General features: G+C 65.7%; 1 protein-coding gene across 4 annotated transcripts; it reads right to left on the bottom strand.

Annotated features, from left to right (window-relative positions):
* Window positions 1-1014: 1014 nt before the first annotated feature.
* On the bottom strand, window positions 1015-17671 carry CASKIN1 (CASK interacting protein 1). 4 transcript variants are annotated; one of them, XM_082713467.1, is made up of 21 exons: window positions 17234-17671; window positions 12046-12097; window positions 11840-11937; window positions 11477-11622; window positions 11292-11387; window positions 11041-11171; window positions 10360-10468; window positions 10172-10280; window positions 9988-10082; window positions 9705-9822; window positions 9535-9573; window positions 8578-8679; window positions 8398-8486; window positions 8237-8321; window positions 8058-8149; window positions 7125-7235; window positions 6941-7042; window positions 5418-5556; window positions 3304-5340; window positions 2223-2649; window positions 1015-1692 (listed from the first exon to the last, which is right to left on the bottom strand). In XM_082713467.1, exons 1-21 carry the CDS (start codon window positions 17325-17327, stop codon window positions 1593-1595), a joined length of 4371 nt encoding a protein of 1456 aa, XP_082569593.1. In that variant the 5' UTR covers window positions 17328-17671; the 3' UTR covers window positions 1015-1592. The 4 variants fall into 4 exon arrangements, with proteins under 4 accessions (XP_082569593.1, XP_082569594.1, XP_082569595.1 ...); XM_082713468.1 differs by lacking the exon at window positions 9535-9573 and having other exon boundaries at window positions 17234-17670; XM_082713469.1 differs by lacking the exons at window positions 6941-7042; window positions 7125-7235.
* Between the last annotated feature and the right edge of the window lie 313 nt (window positions 17672-17984).

The raw sequence follows: 17984 nt of genomic DNA, 5'->3' as shown, positions 1-17984 counted from the left end.
GGCCCTCTTGGTGACTCCTCACTGCCAGGAACAAGCTAGACCCCCATTCTCCCCAACACACGTCCCCAAGAAGTGAGCCAGGCAGCTCTGTTTTCTGCTGTTTATTGACAGCTGACAGCAGCTCCCTGCTAGGAACCCCCCCTCCCCGCTTGCTAGAGCCCCAGCCTGGGCCACCCACTGAAGAGAGGCCGGGCGCACCCACCTGGGGAAATACCAGGGCATGACAGTTGGAAGGGGCCCCACACACCCAGATGCCACCTTGGTTGATCCCCTCTGCCCACCCACGTCACAACCGCTGGTTTTCGGCATTTTTTGTTTTGTTTTGTTTTGTTTTTTAAGAAATGTCAAAGTGGTGCCCAACACACGTGGATCAGCAAACACAATAGATGAGGCCAGTCAGTACTTTTTTGGAAAGAGGGGAGAGAGAGGAGAGGGCAAGAACGACCACACGACATAGCCTGGGACCATGAGCAGAAGCATCGGAGGGACTTTGGATGGGGGGGCCCTGGGGAGGGAGGGTCAGGCACACCGTCACACGCGCCACACGCACTCTGGCATGCACGCCCTGTGCCCACCGCTCTCACCTGCCTGGCGTGCCCACGTTGCACACACAGCTCCCCCAAAGCCCAGGCACACCTCCCACCAGCACCCCTGGAGGGCAGGGAGCCCTTCCCACCAGCTCCTCGGTGTGGAGGACACAGCCCAGCAGCGAGCAAGGCACATCCTTCAAGTTCTTCAGATGCAGAGAAGTTAGGAGAGAGAGGGAGGGTGGGGAGGCCCTAGCAGAGCATGGACCCTGCCAGACCCCAGCCTCCTGTTTTGTGCTACTGGGCCAGGGGTCCTGGACAGAGGGAGGGAAGGATAGACAGACAGATGACCAGGGCCTCTAACAGCTTTTGTCTTGAGCTAGACTTCAGTGGCCTTACAGTTGGTAAATGGTTTTCTATAGAATCAATAATATTTTTCTTTCTTTAAATATATATTTGTTAAAGTTATACCTTTTAGTTTCTCTGGGGGAATCTGCCTCAGCTCATTCCCAATAAATTAATACTCTCAATAGCTTATATTCTGGGGGGTACAGTGGTGCAGGGGCGCAACCCCAGCCCCTTGTGCTGCGCTGGAGCGGCTGGCAGAAGTCCCCACTGGGCAGTTCTGTGCTGGGCATAGGCCTGTGCTCTGCCACAGATCGGGGAGGGGCCAGAGCGGCTGCCTGCCGGGGGCAGGCCCAGCCTGGGCTCAGGACAGAGGGCCGGGCCGCCCCTCCTCCACCTCCAGCAGGAGGAGCCTGGCCTGGGCTGGCGGGTGACCCAGCAGTTATTGCACGCGGAGCAGCAGACAGGAACGGGCACCCGCCCGGCAGCAGCGTTCACCCAGAGCCCTTGGGTCCCCTGGCCAGGCCCGGCCGGGCCCAGGCGCAGGCGTTGTGCTTGTGCCAGGGACGGGCAGCATGGGCCCGACCCAGCCCGCCTGGTCCCCGTCGGCTGGCCGCCCTGACCGCTCGCGCTGCGCCCAGAGGTGCCCACCCTGAGGTAAAGGTCAGTGTGCGGGCCGGGACCCGGGCGGCGCGGGCGGTCCCGACGTGAGCGGCCGCGTCACTCCAGCATGGCGTCCAGCTGGTCGGCCAGGTCGTCGAACATGCTGCCGATGTCGTCCAGTATGCTGCCGGTGCTCTTCTCCTCCGCGGACGAGGGGCTGGGGGCGGGCGCGGCGTCAGCGGGCGACGCGGGAGCGGAACACCCCGCCGGGGCCCCGCCCTCGGCCCCTCTGCCCGGCCCCCGCTACCCTCTGGTCCCCCGACACGGCTCCACCCTGCCCCGCACGGCTCGATCCCCGCCCTCCCCGCCGCCGCCGCCCCGGGTCGCTCCCAGACGACTCGACGCTGTCCCCGCCTCACACAGGGAGAGCCCCACCCGGCCATCCAGGGCCCCGCCCCTCGCACGACGCGACCCCGCCCCGCCGCCCCGCCCATCAAGGCTCGTCCCCGCCCCCGCTGCCCCGGGCCCCGCCCCTCACGGCTCGACTCCCCAGAGCCCCACACCGCTGGACCGCGCGTCCCGCTGCCCCGCTCTACAGGCCGCGACTCCGCCCCTCACGACTCGTCCCCGCCCACGCCGCCCCAGGACCCGCCCCGCTGCCCCTGTCGCCCCGCCCTCGACTCCTGCCGGTGCGCCGCAGCCTCGGACCCCCCTGCCGGACAGCCCCACCCCCGGCCCCGCACCTACCGTGCGCCCTGCGCGTCCTCCTGCCGGATCTTCTCTTCTACGGCTTGTAACGCCGCCGCCAGGCACGCGCTCGTCTCCTCCAGCTTCTGGCGGGCGCTGTCTCCAGGCGAGGCGCCGTCGGGCGCGGCGGGGGGCCCGGCGGCGGCGGCGGCGGCGGCGGCGGCAGCGGCGCGCGGAGGCTTGGCGGGCACGTGCAGTGCGGGCGCGCCGGGGGACGGGGGCTTGGCGGGGCTGGCGCTCAGCGAGGGCGGCGTGCTGGCCGGCTTGGCGAGGGCGGTGGGCGGCTGGCGAGCCGGCGAGGGCGCGGGGGACGGGCTGGCACTGCCCGACTGCAGCCCCGCGGTGGCCTTGGCCGGCTTGGGCGCCGTGGGCGGCGGCGGCGGCTTGGGAGACACAGGCGGCGGCGTGCCGTGGGCGCGCTTCACCTCTGCGGGGAGGAGGAGACTCGCACCGGAGTGGGACGGAGGGAGGCGGCGCTACGCGCGCGCGGCGCTTCCCGCCAGGACCCCTGCGGCAGCGCCCCTCCTGGTCCCCCGCCCCGGAGAAGCCGGCCGCTGCCCCTCTGACCCTTGGTTCCCCGCAGCCGCCAGGCGGCGCGCTTCGCTATGCATACCTGCCCGCGCCACCGTTTCCAGACCCCTCCCCGTCCGCCCCCTACGCCGGACCCGCATCAGGTGTGGCCTGCCTCAATCACTGGACCTCGGGTTGCTTGAATACCACAGGGCCTCTGCACCTCTGATCCTTCTGCTTGGAAGCCCGCTCCCTCCCTCTAGTGCTGGGGTCGGTCTCCAGCCTGGTCAGAGATCTCGGTGACCCAGCCTGGTGCACCTGACCTCCCTCCACAGGTGCGGTTATCCACGGGTTTCTGTGCCTCCTTCACTGAGCAAAGGAATGAACATCCACCCTCCTCCCAGTTCTGGGCCAGCAGAGTTGTCCAGTGGGTGAGTGGATGAGAGGGTCTGAGGACACTTTCCCACCCCATTCCATCTGGCCTTGCTCAAATCCAAGAAGAGGAAAACCCCTCAGACCATGCAGTGGGGAGGTGGGGAGGGGCCCTTCTCCAGCTGGCTCCTTCACCTACCTGGGCTACCAGGACCTGGCAGCGGCACCTTCTTGGAGGCAGGCGTCGGTGAGCCCTGGATCTTGGGCACCGGCTGAGCCAGCACGGGTTTGGGAGAGACTGGCGGCTTCACTGGCTTCCGGGTATCAGTGTCAGGCGGGGGCAGGGGGGGAAGGTGCAACAGGTCGGAGGGCGGTGGTTCTGCAGGTGGGGGTGGTGGGGGCAGTTCAGGGGGCCCAGCCTGCTCCGAGGTGGGTCTGCGGCGCACGGTGCCTGTGCCGTTCTGGTACACGGACAGTGGCGGGGGTGGCTCGGGACCTGCCTCCCGCTCCTTGGCCTTGGGCCGGCGCTTGACTGTGTCAGACTCAGTCAGGATGAACTTGACGTTCTCCTGCTGGCTCTGCTTGGCTCGGATGCGCCTTTTGAGCGTGGCACTGGCCTCCACCCGGGCCAGGGGCGGGCCCTCCGCACTCGCCTCACCCTTGGCTGGGCCTCGAGACCGCTGCCGGGTGGCACCGTCCTCCACGAAGTGGCCATGATCTGCGGGCCCCCCTGACTCCCCAGGCCCCCGGCGGGCAGTGGCCAGAAGTCCCGTCACAGGCCCGCTGAGCGTGCGACGCCGGTTCACTACCTCACCGTCAGGCCCGATGGCTTCCTTGTGCTTCACGGAGGCCAGCACTGTGGCAACCCGGCCTGGCTCCGGGCTGGCAGGGCGAGGTGTGGGGTGGCCCTCCGGGGGCCTGCGGGCTGCACGGCCCCCACCCCCAATGGAGGACAGCTCTAGCATGGCTGCGATGCTCTTCACGCTGCCGGCGCTGCCTGTGTCCACGCTGCCAGCCAGATCACTAGCCCGCCGGCGCTGTGCCCGCACCCCCAGCCGGCCCTCCTCGGTCCCAGCCCCCTCTGTCTCAGCATCCGGGGCCGACTCATCGGCCAGGTTGGCGCTGGCCATGGCTGAGCTGGAACGCTTCGGGGGGGGCGGGGGGGGCCCCTTCTTCCGGGGCCGCACAGCGAAGGACTGGCTGCGGTTGACGTTCTTGTCAGTGCCGGCGGGCGCTCGCACCGAGTGGCTCCGGCCCACACGCCGCTGGACTGTGGCATAGGGCCCCGCGGCCGCTGGCACCAACAGCTCGTCCCGCTCTGGCTCGCTATCGGATGCTGCATAGCGGTTCAGGCTGTGGGCGCGCTTCTTGGGCCGCCCTGGCTCCACATCGGCCTCTGGAGGCAGGCACAGCATGGGCACGGGCGGGGGCACAGCCGCAGGGGCAGGCCCGGGAGCCGTGGGCCCGGCATCGCTCTCCACCGGCTGGGGGAGCACGTAGGCAAAGCCACGGTGTGTGGGCGACTGGGGCAGTGAGCGGGGTGACATAGGCCGCTCTGTTGGTGGCAGCAGCTGTGGAGTGGGCTTCACCTTGGCTGTGGCTGGGGTGGGACCGTGAGGCCCCCCCAGGGCCTGAGGGGACCCTGGCTGGGCTTTAGTGGGCGTCTGGGGGGGCGTGAAGTGGCTGGCCCCCGGCGGAAGGACCTGCCGTGGCTTGCCTGGCACCGGGGGTACGCTGGCCCGCTTGACGCTGTGGCCGTGGCGGCTGGGCCGGCTCTCCTTGGGAGGGGTGCCGGGAGCCGGCCCCTCGTCCAGCAGGTACTCCTGGCTCCGTGACATGGAGCTGCCAGGCCCGGGAGGCCCATCACCCAGGAGCTCCTGAGAGCTGCTTATGTGCCGTGCCTGTCCACCCAGGCTGGGCTCCGGCCGCATGGAGGCCCTCGGCGTGGGGGGCAGGTGATTGGAGGGCTTCTCGGCAGTGGTGGTGGTAGCGCCCTCTGCCGGGCCGGTCATGGCAGCCTGCAGCTCGCCACTGAGCTCGCTGTCCTGGAAGGTGGTCATCTTAGGAGACTGGCACTCAGCAGGGGCTGGCTCCGCTGGGGTTGGCGACTCAATGGCCATGACTTCAAGCGACTGCGGGGCCTTCCGGCGCAGGGGTCCCCCCTCGTACTTGGCGTACTCTGCCTTCTGTAGTTCCGCCAGTTTCCTCACCGCCAGCATCAGCTTCTTCTGGTGTCCTGAGTGGGGCACAGGGCCAGTCAGGCCCAGGACGGGGGCAGGGACTGGGAGATGGAGGGAGGGGCCCGCGCCTCACCCAGCTTGGTGATGCCAATCTCCTGCAAGTCCTCCCAGGTGATGTCAGTGATGAAGTCAATGTTCTCGTAGCCGTTGTCCACCAGCACCTTGTAGTACTGGGCCAGGCCGATCATGGACAACCACACCGCCAGGTTCGCCTGTGGAGCAGGAGGACACCAAGGGCAGCCCAAGCTGGTGGGCCACACCCTGCTCGCTGCTCCGAGCTTTCAGGGGTAGGGGCACCGGGCCAGCCTGGCACAGACAGACAGAAGGACAAAATGGACAGGCCAGATGTGTCAGCTTTGGAGATAGCGCGACCTCAGTAGGAGCCCAAGGCCAGCTCACGTGCCTGTGCGGACACACGCAAACACACACACACACAGGGATGACCCTATCCTCAGGACACCATTGGGGGGAGGGGAAACACATGCTCTCTCACCTGCCAAGGCAGCCACAGGGATAGCACCCAGGGGACACGACTTGCAACATCACGGACACAGACATACGGCACCATCGGCCAGAACACACACACACACACACACACACACACACACACACACACACACTTGCAGCCTGCATCCCAGCCATACACGGGCACCGACACCCTCCATGTCACGCTCACGCCCATTTCCACACCCATGCTGGGCACTGGTCACATAGCCACAGCACACACGCACGGAAACACCCACGATGCTCTTCACCCAGAGCCACCTGTCCACTCTTGCGGCTGGACACCTCTCACCCACCAGCACACGGCACACTTGGTTCCCCCCAGGTGCACAGAGCAGTATGAGGCCCATGGGACAGGGAGGTGCTCATTGGGAGCACCCCCGAGCCGCTGACTGAGTGGGCTGAGGCAGGCCAGGAGAGCAGGAACACACTTGTCATCAGCCCACAGCCCCAGGCCCTTCGGGGGGCAGGGGGCTCTCTCCTAGAACTCAGCGCGGGGCTCCCAGGCAGCATAGATGCAACCGGCCTCAGGCCCGGCTTCCCCAGCCCCAGACCCTGTCGCAACACACAGGTGAGTGCTGGGGCTGGCACAGCCCACAGTCTGTGTGGGTGTCCGCTGTCCACACAGCCGGCACATGCCGCTCTAAGTGTGGGGGTGGGCGTGCACGCGTCAACAGGCGCCTCGACTACGTTTGGTGCACGTGTGCTGTCTGTGTACACGAAGCAGACACACATGCCCCCATGCACGGCCTGGATGCATCCAGCCCTTCCTGTCCACATGGGGTCCTCTATGGGGTCTGGGTGCGCACGCGGTGGGCAGCGCTGCCAACTGCCACGTGGTGTGGCTGTGTGGCTGCCTAAGGTGGAAGGGGCCCAGGCACTGCCGAGGGACACCTGCCTGGCTTCAGGGTCCCCTTGCCCTGACAAGGTTTCCTGGCCTGGAGGCTGCCATCCCTGCTCCTGCCCCGGGAAGGCTGACTCCAGTGCCCATGACGGACAGAGGGTGGATGAGAGCTGTAGCCAGGGAAGCAGTCAGTCTGTCTGTCTGTCTGAGCGCCCCGGGCACAGCCACTGGGGTGCAGGAAGCCTTACGGGTTTGTGCTCAGGCAACCAGTCAGGGATGCTCAGGCCGCTGATCTCCGCGGTGATCTTCTTCCGATGACCTGGCTTGGTGACCCCAATGGCCGTGAGGTCCTAGGTAGAGGAGAGGCCCATGAGCGGGAGGCCAGGGCCTGAGCTCAGTCACAGCCCTGTTGCCAGCCTCTGGGCGCCTCACCTCCGGAGTCATGCGGCTGATGGTGGGCAGGTCATAGCCAGCGCCGACGAAGTTGGGGGCGTAGAGCTGCAGCTGGAACGTGGAGAGCCACTGGCTCACGGCCTCGGCGCTCTGGAAGACACAAGGCAGCCGCTGCAGGCTCGCCCGCCAGCCGTGCACCCCGGCCACCGGGCCAGGTCCTCCTCCGCTCGGCCACTGGCCGTTCAGTCTGCTGTCCGCTGCTCCCCTTTGTAGCCGGGCCCTGGGGACAGCTTGACCCCGGAGTTCCTCCTCTCGCTGTGCTCCCGGATGCCGCCGCCACCAGCTCTGTCGGCCATCCCGCCTCCTCCCATGATCTCCAGCAGAAGGGTCCGGCTGCCGTCCGAGCCGCAGGCTTGCCTGCCCGTCCCCTCCCCGCCTCCCTGTCCCTGCACCAGGGACACCCTGCGGTGCCCCCACTAGAGGGGCTGGGGGCGGGAGGTGGGGCTCGGGAATGCAGCCGCAGACGGTGCGGCTCGGAGGAGCCCCTCCACTCCTGAGCAGGTGGTCTCTGTCCAGAGGTGCAGGAGGACGCAGCCAGCCGCTCGCACCTTCCCAGCACAGGGGCCCTTCTCAGCCCTACACACACCTGGTCTTGCCTCACACCCATGCCTCAGGCACACGCACCCACGCGCGTGCGCGCACACACACACACATACACACACAGGCGCACGTGCCCGGCTCGCTGTCACCACCCACACGCAGGCACAGCCCTTGCTCACCTCACACCCACGTCACACTTCCCGGACACACCAGCTCACACACACGACCCACGCAAGAGACAACACCTACACACACAGACTGACAGACGGACAGAAGTACGGGCCTGGCCTGTCAAGGGCCCCCAGCCACACAGTGGCCTGACCAAGCAGGCTGCCCGGGAGCCCCTCCCCGCGGCCAGCCTGGGCCCTGTACCTTGCCCTCCGATGCCGGCTCCAGCTTCCTGGGGGGCTGCTCGCCGAACACCTGCCCGGCGTGGGCCGCTGGAGGTGGGGCCCGGGTGGCACCTGGAGAGGAGAAGGTGTGGTGGGGCAGGGGCTGCTCAGGGGGGCCGCCTCCTGGCCAGGCGGGTGGTGTTGCCTCCTTGCTCTTACCTGCGGAGCCTTCTGGAGGCTTGACGGGGCTGTCCCCGGGGCTGGACTCGGAGACGGACTTCTGGGAGAGCACTGTTGCCAGGAGCTACAACCCAGATAGGCAGGCTGGCCGGCACTGCTCGGTGCCCCGGCCGCCCCAACCCTCCCCCCAGACCACCTACCTTGACCCCTTCAGAGCCTGCATGCAGGGTGTGGCCCCCACCGCCTCTGGCTCCGGCCACGCTGCTCAAGCTGCCACTGCGGTCCCCGCCTGTGGACATGAGGGACCCTGTCAGCAGGTACTGGCCAGGCCCTACCCCAGGAGACGCCTCCGCCCTGACCTCCAGAGCTCCCCCACTTACCTGCAAAAGGCTTCCGCAGCACCCAGATCTCTTCAGGGGGTGCAGAGGGCCCTGACGAACTGCCCGCCTGCGATGGGCTTGGTTCAGCGCCGGCTCGAGGACCTGTAGGCCAAGCACAGCCTCCCTGTATCTTGAACCAGCCATGCCTGCGGACCGGACATGGCGAGGGGTGCCCCCGGCCTGGCCCCAGAGCCTGGGCAGAGCAGAAGCCCCTCAGGTCAGTACTGCAGCCTCCTCTGGCCCCCGCTGCCTCCAAGGAGCTGAGAGAGCCTCAGAAGTTCCCTCCCCACCCTAGATGTTTGAGAGCAGGACACCCTGGCAAGAGGGCCTAGGCCAGGCTGTCAAGCCGGTCGCCCTGTGGCCCTGGGTGGGAGGTGGGGAGCAGAGAGGGTGTACCCCCTCTTCGCCAGGAGAGCAGGGAGAGGCAAGAAGTCCCCAAAAGCCTAGATGACCCTGGGTGGGCTGGCCATGACTCCTCACCAGCCCCCCTCTGTCCCCTCAACTCACCTGTCGATGTCCACACACATCCCCTCTAGGAGGTAAACCATCTCGCAGAACCCCTGCCTGAAAGCAATCCACGCCCTGTGGCCTTGCCCTGAATCCCCCTTCCTCACTCCAGCTGGCCATGCTATACTGGCCTCCTTTGGGGCCCTGACACCATGTTTTCTTCTGCCCCAGTGCCTTTGCATATATCATTCCTGCCGTCTGGGTGCTCTGCCCGGAGCTAGCCCCTCCCACTTTGTAGTGTCTTCTCTGAGCACCCTGTCTTAAAAGCAGGTCTCCATGCAATAGGTGAATCACCGAATGTTACCCGAAACTAATAAAAATAAATAAAAAGCGAGCCTCCACCCACACCGCTTATGCCATTAGTGGGCACGTTTGCTGGCGCATTTACTACACTGCCCCCTGCTCCCCTCCCTCCTTCGGTGTGAGCTTGAGAGCAAGAGTGCCACCCACCTGGATCCCTGTCTACTCCTAGCGGCTGGTGGGCACCGCCTAGTAAAGAAACGAGGGCCTTGGTGTGGGGACGCCAACAAGACAGCTGGCAGGATCCCACTCGAGGCCCCCCAACCAGCAGTGGCCTTGCTTCCTTCTGGTCCCCAAGCCCAGGCCTGGGTGGGACTTGCCTGCTCGTTTCACAATGGCCTCGCCCAGGGACGACGGAAAGTAGCCCACCCGGTCATTGCCTGTCCGGTTGTCATGGATACAGCCCTTCCACCGGCCATCCGGATGCTGCTCGAGGACCTGGCCAGATGAGGTGAGAGAGCATGCTCAGGGAGATACTCCTCCAGGTCCAGCTCCAGTGGGTGGGTAACCTGGGTCTCCCTTCCAGGACCCCAGACCACGGGTGTGGGGTGAGCACACGGGGTCCTGCCTGTCCTCCCTCCTGCAGCCCCAGGCTGGCCTTACCGTGATGATGTCCCCAGCTTTCACATTGAGACTGGTCAGGTCGTAATTATTGCAATAATCCTTGGTTGCCCGGACCTGCAGGGCTGCTGAGGCCTCTGGGGACACAGGAAGCAGAGCCCCAAGTCCTGGGAGCTGGCCTGGCCAGGGCCCCCACTTCAGCACCCAGCCCTGGCCCCAGGCCCACCTCGTAGCAGCTGCTTGATCTCCTTGCTGGCCTGGGACGTGGTGAACTGGTGCACGATGTCCAGGGCCGTCTGGCTGTAGGTGTTCCTCACATGGGCATTAATCCCATTCTGTATGTGCCAGAGGGGGTGGCCCGTCAGGAGACCCCATGCTCCCACCAGCCCCCGCCCCCTCGGCCCCCTGACTCACATCCAGCAGAAGCCGAACCACTTCTGTCTTCCCACAGAGTGCGGCCTCATGCAGGGCCGTACCGGCCTTGGTCTGGCGGTTAATGTCGATGCCAGCTTGGAGGAGGAGTCTGGAAGGAAGGAGGGCGGGCGGGCGGAAGCAGGCAGCCCCTTCCATCCCACCGTGCCTGCCGGGCCCCCCATGCCCAGGACCGTCCTGCCCAATGACACGGTGTGTGACAGTGACTGAGCATTTGTGGAAGTGCTGGCCCCTCCCTCCGGGGGGCCCCCACACTGACAGGAACTGCTGTCGGGTCATCCTAGCACAGCCACAGCTGGGATGCCCACTTTACAGAGGGGAAAACTGAGTCTCAGAAATGGTAAGTGTCGTCTACGGCCATACCACCCTGAACGCGCCCGATCTCGTCTGATCTCGGAAGCTAAGCAGGGTCGGGCCTGGTTAGTACTTGGATGGGAGAAATGGTAAGTGTCTCCACAAGATTGCCCAGCATGTGGTGGGACCCCAACAGAGCCCGGGCCTGGGGCTGTAGCCATGGTCCATTCCCCAGCCCCCTCCAGGGCACCCTTTTCTGGGTGGGGCCAGGCAGCCTGACCACATCCCATGGCTTAGGACATCACTGCGGGAGCATGAAGTCTGCAGCCGGGTCCACCTGCCACCCACCGGCCCCGCACACGGCCATACCTGATGATGTCAATGTGGCCGTTTTTGGCTGCCAGGTGCAGGGGGCTGGTGCCGTTGGGGTCCGTGGCGTCCCCCGGCCGGGGCTCCAGCAAGGCCGCACACATGTTGCTACTCAGGAGCAACTGGACCACCTTGAGAGAGGGGGGCCCAGGGGCGGGGCAGGGGGTCACGGGGGCGTCTCCCCATTGCCACCGCTCCTGGGGGGCAGCCGGGGCCAACAGAGCCCCATGTGGCACTCTGGAGAGACTTACCCCAACGCGGCCGAACTCACAGGCCAGGTCCAGAGGCGTCTTCCCCGAGTTGTCCACCATGCACGGGTTGGACTGGTGCTGCAGCAGCATCTCTGACTACGGGGCCACGGCACGTGTTCAGCACCCCCCGGTGGCTGTGGGGCTCATGCCGCCCTGGCACCCCACCCCCCGGGGGTGTCCCTTACCACGTCGTAGTGGCCGTGCTGGGCCGCCAGGTGCAGAGGGATATGGCCCTCGTCCGATGGGATGTTCACCGCTGAGCCCGCCTTCAGCACCAGCTTCATGGGCTCCTTCCGCCCCTGCCAGGCTGCGTAGTGCAGTGGCCGCATGCCTGGGCACAGGCAGGGGTGGGGTGGGGGCTGTTGGGAGCTGGCCCTTGACCCTGCACCCATGCCCGGCCTACAGGGCACTGAGCCCAGGACAAGCCCCCTCGACCCACAGGGAGACTCTGGTCTGGAGCCTCTGCCTCGGGAGCCTCTCCATCTCTAGGGACTCTGCCCTGGCCCTCGACCCCCTGCCCCTGCTCTGAGGTCCCTGGCCGGCCTTGCCTTTGTTGTCCTTGATGTCCACAGCAGCCTGGGCCTCCAGCAGCAGGGTGATCAGCTCTGTGTTGCCATTCAGGGCTGCGTGGTGCAGGGCAGAGAACCTGGGGCAGGGATGGGCACGCATGGGTAAGGAGCCCAGCAACCCAGCCTTCCACAGCCCCCCCCCCCACACCCCATGCTAGCTTGGTATTCCCTATCTGAGAACTCACCCGTCAGGGTCCTGAAAGTTGACATTGATCTTCTTGGTGGAGCCCAGGAGCTCTAGTGGGGGTGGGAGAGAGACAGTGAGGGGGGCTCCGGCCAGCCCCTGTGGGCACCGGACCCCAGAGCCAAAGCTGTCTTCAGTCTTTAATCAAGAAACACTTGGTTCGTTCAGCTCCATCCCCTGAGCTCAGCTTTTGGACCCCGGCTTTCCACCGAACGAAGGGGTTGGCAAGTTCAGAGAGCCAAGGGCTCTGGGCCTGTCCCTACATGAGGATGGAAGCCAGAGCCGTGCACCCACACAGACACACACACTCATGTGCACACGCACCCCCTCCTCGGGGACGCTGGCGAAGCACCTGCTGGTGGCGGGAGAGAGCCGGCACAATCTGTTTCTCAGAAGGACCCAGATGGGGCCGGGGGTGGCCTGGGAAGGCTGGAACACCCGGAAATTGGGGTATCTCTGGGGGAAGATCTGCATATTCAGGGTGCAGCCTCCCCCCAGTCTGAGCGCCTGGGCTTGCCCATGTGGCTGAGTCCCGCCTGGTGGGGCAGGAAGGGGAGGCAGGCGGGTGGGCTGGTGGCCCTGCGTGACCACACTGGAATGGCCACCACATCTCTGGGGACCCATCTGAGTCCTGGGATCAGTCTGCCCGAAGCCCGAAGGGCCCAAGCCCTCCCTTTGCGGCCCTTTTCCTCCTGGGCCTCCCCGGTCTTGGCCTCCCCCAGCTGACTGCTGGAGGAGGAGAGCCCCCCGACGCCCTCCCTGTGGGCTCGGGGCCAGCCGGACTCAGGCCAAGCCCCTGCCTGTCTGGGCCATGGTTACATAACCCATTTGTGGGTCAGTCACTCTGTGAGGGAGGGGCTGGCAGGACAGAAGCCCCTTTGTCCAGGCCTAGGACGGGGTGGGGGTGGGGGTCCCTGAGAGCAGGAACCCAAGGGAGTCACAGAGGGGCTAATCCAGGACCTGCTGGGTGACCCACAGCATCCTGAGCAGCTCCACCCTCAGCCCCGATGGCCCACAAAGCCCACGAAGGCAGATGGACCTGAGTTCAAACTCACACTGGGCCCTTACTAGCCCTATGGCCTTGGTCTTGAGCTCAAAGGGGGCTAAAGGGGCCAGCCTCATAGGCCTAAGGGCGTGTCCACCATTAGAGCATGAAGGGTCTGGCACGGAGTCCGTCAGTAAGCCGCGGCTACCAATATTAGCTCTGTGGGACTCCCACCCCACCCCTCTGTGAGGGGCTCCTCACGCACAGGGCAGGGCAGACGCTTCTCCACATCCCACCCCTTCCCTCTCCTCACTTTGCTGGCCCTGAAGTCCATCTGAGGGGGCAGCAATGCCACCCTTCCCTCAGTGATCCAGGCCAAAACCTCGGAGTCAGCCCTGAAAGTAGCTTAAAGCATCTCCATCGGCAAATCCTATTGGTTCTTCGTTCAAGACCATCTCAAGGCATACTCGGAATCCTACCACTTCCCACCTTCCCAGGGTGTCCCCACCCTGACCAGGCCAGCCTCTCCTGAAGGATCACTGCCATCACTTCCCTACCAGCATCCTTGCTTCTGCCCTGCCCCTTGGTCTGTCCTCCATACCTCTGAGGTCAGGGGGACCCTGTGAGAATATGAGTCAGATCCCAGAGCCACCCCTCCCTCTTCTGAAGACCCCCCCAACAGCTCCCATGTCGTGGGGGCTGAGGGCCAGCCCTGGACAATGGCCCTATAAGACAGAGCCCTCCTGCATCACTTTGACTCTCTCATCACCTGTATTCCAGCCACATAAGCCTCCTTGATGATGCTCCCACACACCAGCCGCCCCTGCCACAGGGCCTTTGCACATGCTGTGTATATGTGTGGGATGCTGTTCTTCCCCCAGTTATCCCCATGGCTCCCTCCCTCATGTCCTTCAGGACTTCATCCATATCACCTGCTCCGAGGAGTCCCTCTGGGCTCCCCATATAGAACGGCAACCCCATCCTGTCCTGTGTCTGCTGCATTTCTCTCTCCTGCTCTTGTCACTACCATTTATCTTGGCTGTTGTCCATCTCTATCACTAAAGTACAGGCTCCAAAAGGATGAGGGTTTTTAAAAATCTATTTTGCTCGCTGTTGTATCTTTGGTGGCTGAAACAGAACTGTGCACCTACAAGATGTGGGGCAAACGGTCCTGAACTGATATCCCCGACTCCCTACATTGCTGTCCTGGAGCGCCCCCTCCCCTACCAGGGCCTTGCTCAGGCTGGTCCCCCCCCCAGAATAACTCTGCCCAGCTCTGATGTTTGCTGCCACTTCTTGTTAGTTCCCCCACCCCTAGCATGGCCACGGCTGCTGGCACTAACATTTTAGAAAGGCTAGAGGTCAAGACCCAGGACCACGCACAGACACCAGTGGGGAGATGGAGTCTCCATCCAGAAGACTACTCGCTACACAAGGTGGGGGTCTCATGAGGTCATCTCACCCACTCCCTGCTGCAGGTCTCCTCAGAGAAGAAAGTGGAGGGGAGCCTGAGATCTTGGAGTCCCCCCAATTCGCAGGGGGGACCCTGGGTTCCCAGGGAGACAGGTACTCTGAATGAAGCTGGAGCAGGCATGGCCAGAGGGGTCTGAGCAGGGAGTGGGGAAGGGGGTATCGATGCGACGACAAGTGGGAACCAAGATGAAGTCCCCAGAAACCCCTCCCAGGAGCCCCTTTCTCTTCCACAAGGGCACTAGGTCCTGCAGCTACCACGTGGGTAATGAGCATAGACTTCATCTCCACCCCACCCCACATGGTGGGCTCTCCCAGCTCCTGTCACTCAGTCCTCTAACCGCTTTCCTGGGACCATCCTGCCTCTGAGGTCAGCCCCAAACTCCAGGCTGCAGAGGCCCTGGGGGAGCTGACCTCAGCCCCTCTCCCACCCTGCCCTTGTGGTCTCCCTCTACGCCCTGCCCAGAGGCTCCTCCAACCACAGAAGCCCCTGGTCCGTCGGCCCACAGAGCCACGTCTGTCTCTTGTAGGTATGTGGTCCTGGCCTCCGTTGGCAGCACATGGCAGAGCACTCCCTCAGCCTCCCTAGGGCAGGCCCGGAGCTCTGGGCCTGACGCTGCAAGGGAAGCATTAGTGGGCCAAGGTGAGAGGACGCAGGCGCGCTGGTCTATAGGTTGCTGTGAATTCGGGGTAGGGGACGTGGGGCCAGAAAAAAGGGCAGACGTCCCTGCTCAGCAGGAGGCCAGGCCCACCCTGGGAAGCTCCCTCCAGAGCAGTGTCTCTCAAGGACAGCGGCCAAGGGTCCCAGTGCCCGAGCACACATGACAGGGGAGGACCCCTTCGAGGCGGGATGGCAGGGCTGACGGACCCCAGAGCAACACTCAGGGGGTGGTGTGGCGGGAGGGTGCGAGTAGGGGGTGGAGGTCATGGAAACATGAGTCATGGGAAGCCGTCCGGAGTCTGGCTGGTGGGGGGGTGCCTGAGAGAGCACCACTGGGTGCCCCCCACCCCATGGCCCAAACTCCAGCTGCACTTTGCTGAATCAAAATACATCTTACTCCAAAGCAGGCCAGTGTTGCCATGACAACTGAGCTAATTCATGGAGGGATTTCTCTGTCTGACTTATTATGCCCGCCCCTGTGAGTCAGAGGGCCCAGATACGGGGGCCAGGGCAGGTGTCTCTCCCAGAAAGCAGACCAGGCAGGGACAAATGCCAAGTTTCAGGTGGACACCCGGGTAAAGGGACAAGTCCCTACACCACCCCAGGATGACCGAACCGGATGCCCCACTTCCCTGGAAACCCATCCCGGGCTGCCTCAGGAAACAGTCCAAGTCAGCACTTCCTGAGGACTTAAGAAAGGCCTGGACTTCCTGTGTGTTTTCCCGTGTTCTTCCAGCAATGCTATGAGGCAGGGACCCCAAGTGTCCCCATCCTACAGGTGAGGAAACTGAGGCCTGGAGAGCTGGAGTCAGCGGTACCCAAGGTCCTATGGCCACTAGGTGGAAACCGTTACCTAGCCTTCCACCTCTCAATCCCTCCACCTGCTTTCAAGGCTCAGCTAAGGTACCTCTGCCTGGAAGCCCTCCCTTTTTGAGCCCTGAGGCCCTGATGCCAGCTCCAACTGGCAGACCAGTCCTGGGCCCCAGTGTGGAAGGCAGAGCCAGCCTGTATCTGGGACCCCAAAAGGTTCTGGAACCGCACGGAGCAGACGGGGCTGCAGCGGGAGGAGTCCTCCTGCTGCTCAAGGACCTGCCCGGGGCCACCAGCCCCAAGGCCAGCTCGGTTCTCAGCACGCTTCCTGGAGAAAGGGGAGGGGCCTCCCTGGGTTACCTAGAGTCTCTGGGGGTGGGGTGGGGCATGGGGCACCCCGACCCCACATGCCATCCTGTGGAGCCCTGTCTGTGCCCACACAGGTGCCCCAACACACTGACACGGCCATACGTGCGCAGCCGCACACGCAGCTGGTCCACACACCCATCCATCCATCTCCAGGGGCCCCGGGGGAGGCTCTGGGCTGAGCTGGGATGAGTGCTGGGATCAGGACTCCAAGCTCCCAACCCTTCCCAGGGGCCCTCACAGCGCAAGCTCAGGATGGCTAGTGGGAGCCCCCTCCCCCCTCCTCCCCAGCCCCTTTCCAGGCAGGGAAGCCAGAGAGGACCAGAGTCTGTGGCAGGGTCTACACCTGCCTGGAGCCCAGCCTGCCCTGGGCTGGGCGACCTTGGGCCTCTGCTCCCCTATGAGTAAATGGCCCCCAGCCGGCCATGCCTGGGCAGCCACACCCCCAGCATGGTCCTGCCCCCCATTCCCTGCAAAGCGTGTTATTAAACATGGGGCGTGGAGGGGGTCTGACAGGGACCGGCAGCCCTGTGGTCGCCCCTCACCGCCAGGCCCCCCTCCCTCTCTCCACGGTGGGGAAGGGGGGTCGGCATCCGCCTCGCCCTTTGACAGTCCAACAGAGCCCTCCAGCTGTCAGCCCGTAGCCCGGGAAGGGAGGGGGACACCCGCGGCCAGGTGCCGTTCTGGGGGCGCTGGCTGGGGGGCTCCGGGCTCTCGGAGCCGCCCCTCCTCCGGCGCCGGGGGCGGGGAGGAGACCGAGGGTCTGGGCGCTGCTGGCCCCGCCCCGCCCCCAGGGACCCGACAGCATCCCCCCTCGCCGCCCCGCGCCGGGAGGGATGTCGGGGGGGGGGGTCGGCGCCCGCGGGGCCCCCGCCCGCCCGCGCCCCCCGCACTCACTGGCCTTCCCGGGCCGCGGCCTCTGCAGCAGCCTCTGCGCGGTCCCCACGTCCTCCGCCTTCACCGCCTGCACCAGCTCTTGCTCCTTCCCCATGGCGCGGCCGGGCCGCAGCGACGCGGCTGCGCTCCGTGCGCTCGGCGCGGCTCAGAGGCGGCGGCGGCGGCCCCGCGGCCCCGGCCGCATCCTCCTGCCTCCCCCGCCGCCTCCGCCGCCGCCCGCTCCCCGCGCCGTCCTCGGGCTCGGGCTCGGGCTCGGGCTCGGGCTCGGGCTCGGGCTCGGGCTCGGACTCGGGCTCCCGGCGCCGAGGGGCGGGGAGCGCGTCACGGGCGGGGGGCGGCCCAGGGCGGGGGCGCGGCACCTGGCGCCGCCTCCCGGACGCCTGGGTCCCCCTCCTGCGGCCGCTGACCTCCGTCCGCCCGCGCCGGCCGCGCGCCCGGCTCCTTGGCTCCGCCCCTACACCGGGCCCCGTGCTCCCGAGACGCCCCCTCCCCACGTGCGGGCCGCGCCGGCCCGGCGGGCCTTTGCCGACAGCAGGCGGCCCGGGGCGACCGCCAGGGGCCGGGGACGGCAGCCGCCGGGGTGGGTGCTGGACACGGAGCCCGGGCACGGCGGCGGCGCGAGGCTGAGCCTGAGAGAGGCTTCCAGAGGCTGCGGGACCCAAGGGGGAGGGACTCGGAGGCAGTGGGCGGGCGGGGACCCGGGCGCCGAGAGACCCGGGCACCCGCGGCGGCACGGGAGCCGGCCTGCCAG

Source organism: Mustela nivalis, assembly GCF_964662115.1.
Source record: "Mustela nivalis genome assembly, chromosome: 19".
NCBI lineage: Eukaryota > Metazoa > Chordata > Mammalia > Carnivora > Mustelidae > Mustela > Mustela nivalis.
Note: the sequence above shows the minus strand (reverse complement) of the source record. Positions and strands in the feature narration are given on the sequence as shown.

Coding starts and splice junctions, on each gene's coding strand:
- CASKIN1 (XM_082713467.1), bottom strand. CDS start 17,327: ATGGGGAAGGAGCAAGAGCTGGTGCAGGCGGTGAAGGCGGAGGACGTG. Junction 11,172..11,291: donor GTGAGTTCGGCCGCGTTGGG/GTAAGTCTCTCC, acceptor CCCTCTCTCAAG/GTGGTCCAGTTGCTCCTGAG. Junction 8,680..9,534: donor AGGAGTAGACAGGGATCCAG/GTGGGTGGCACT, acceptor CTTGGCCTACAG/GTCCTCGAGCCGGCGCTGAA.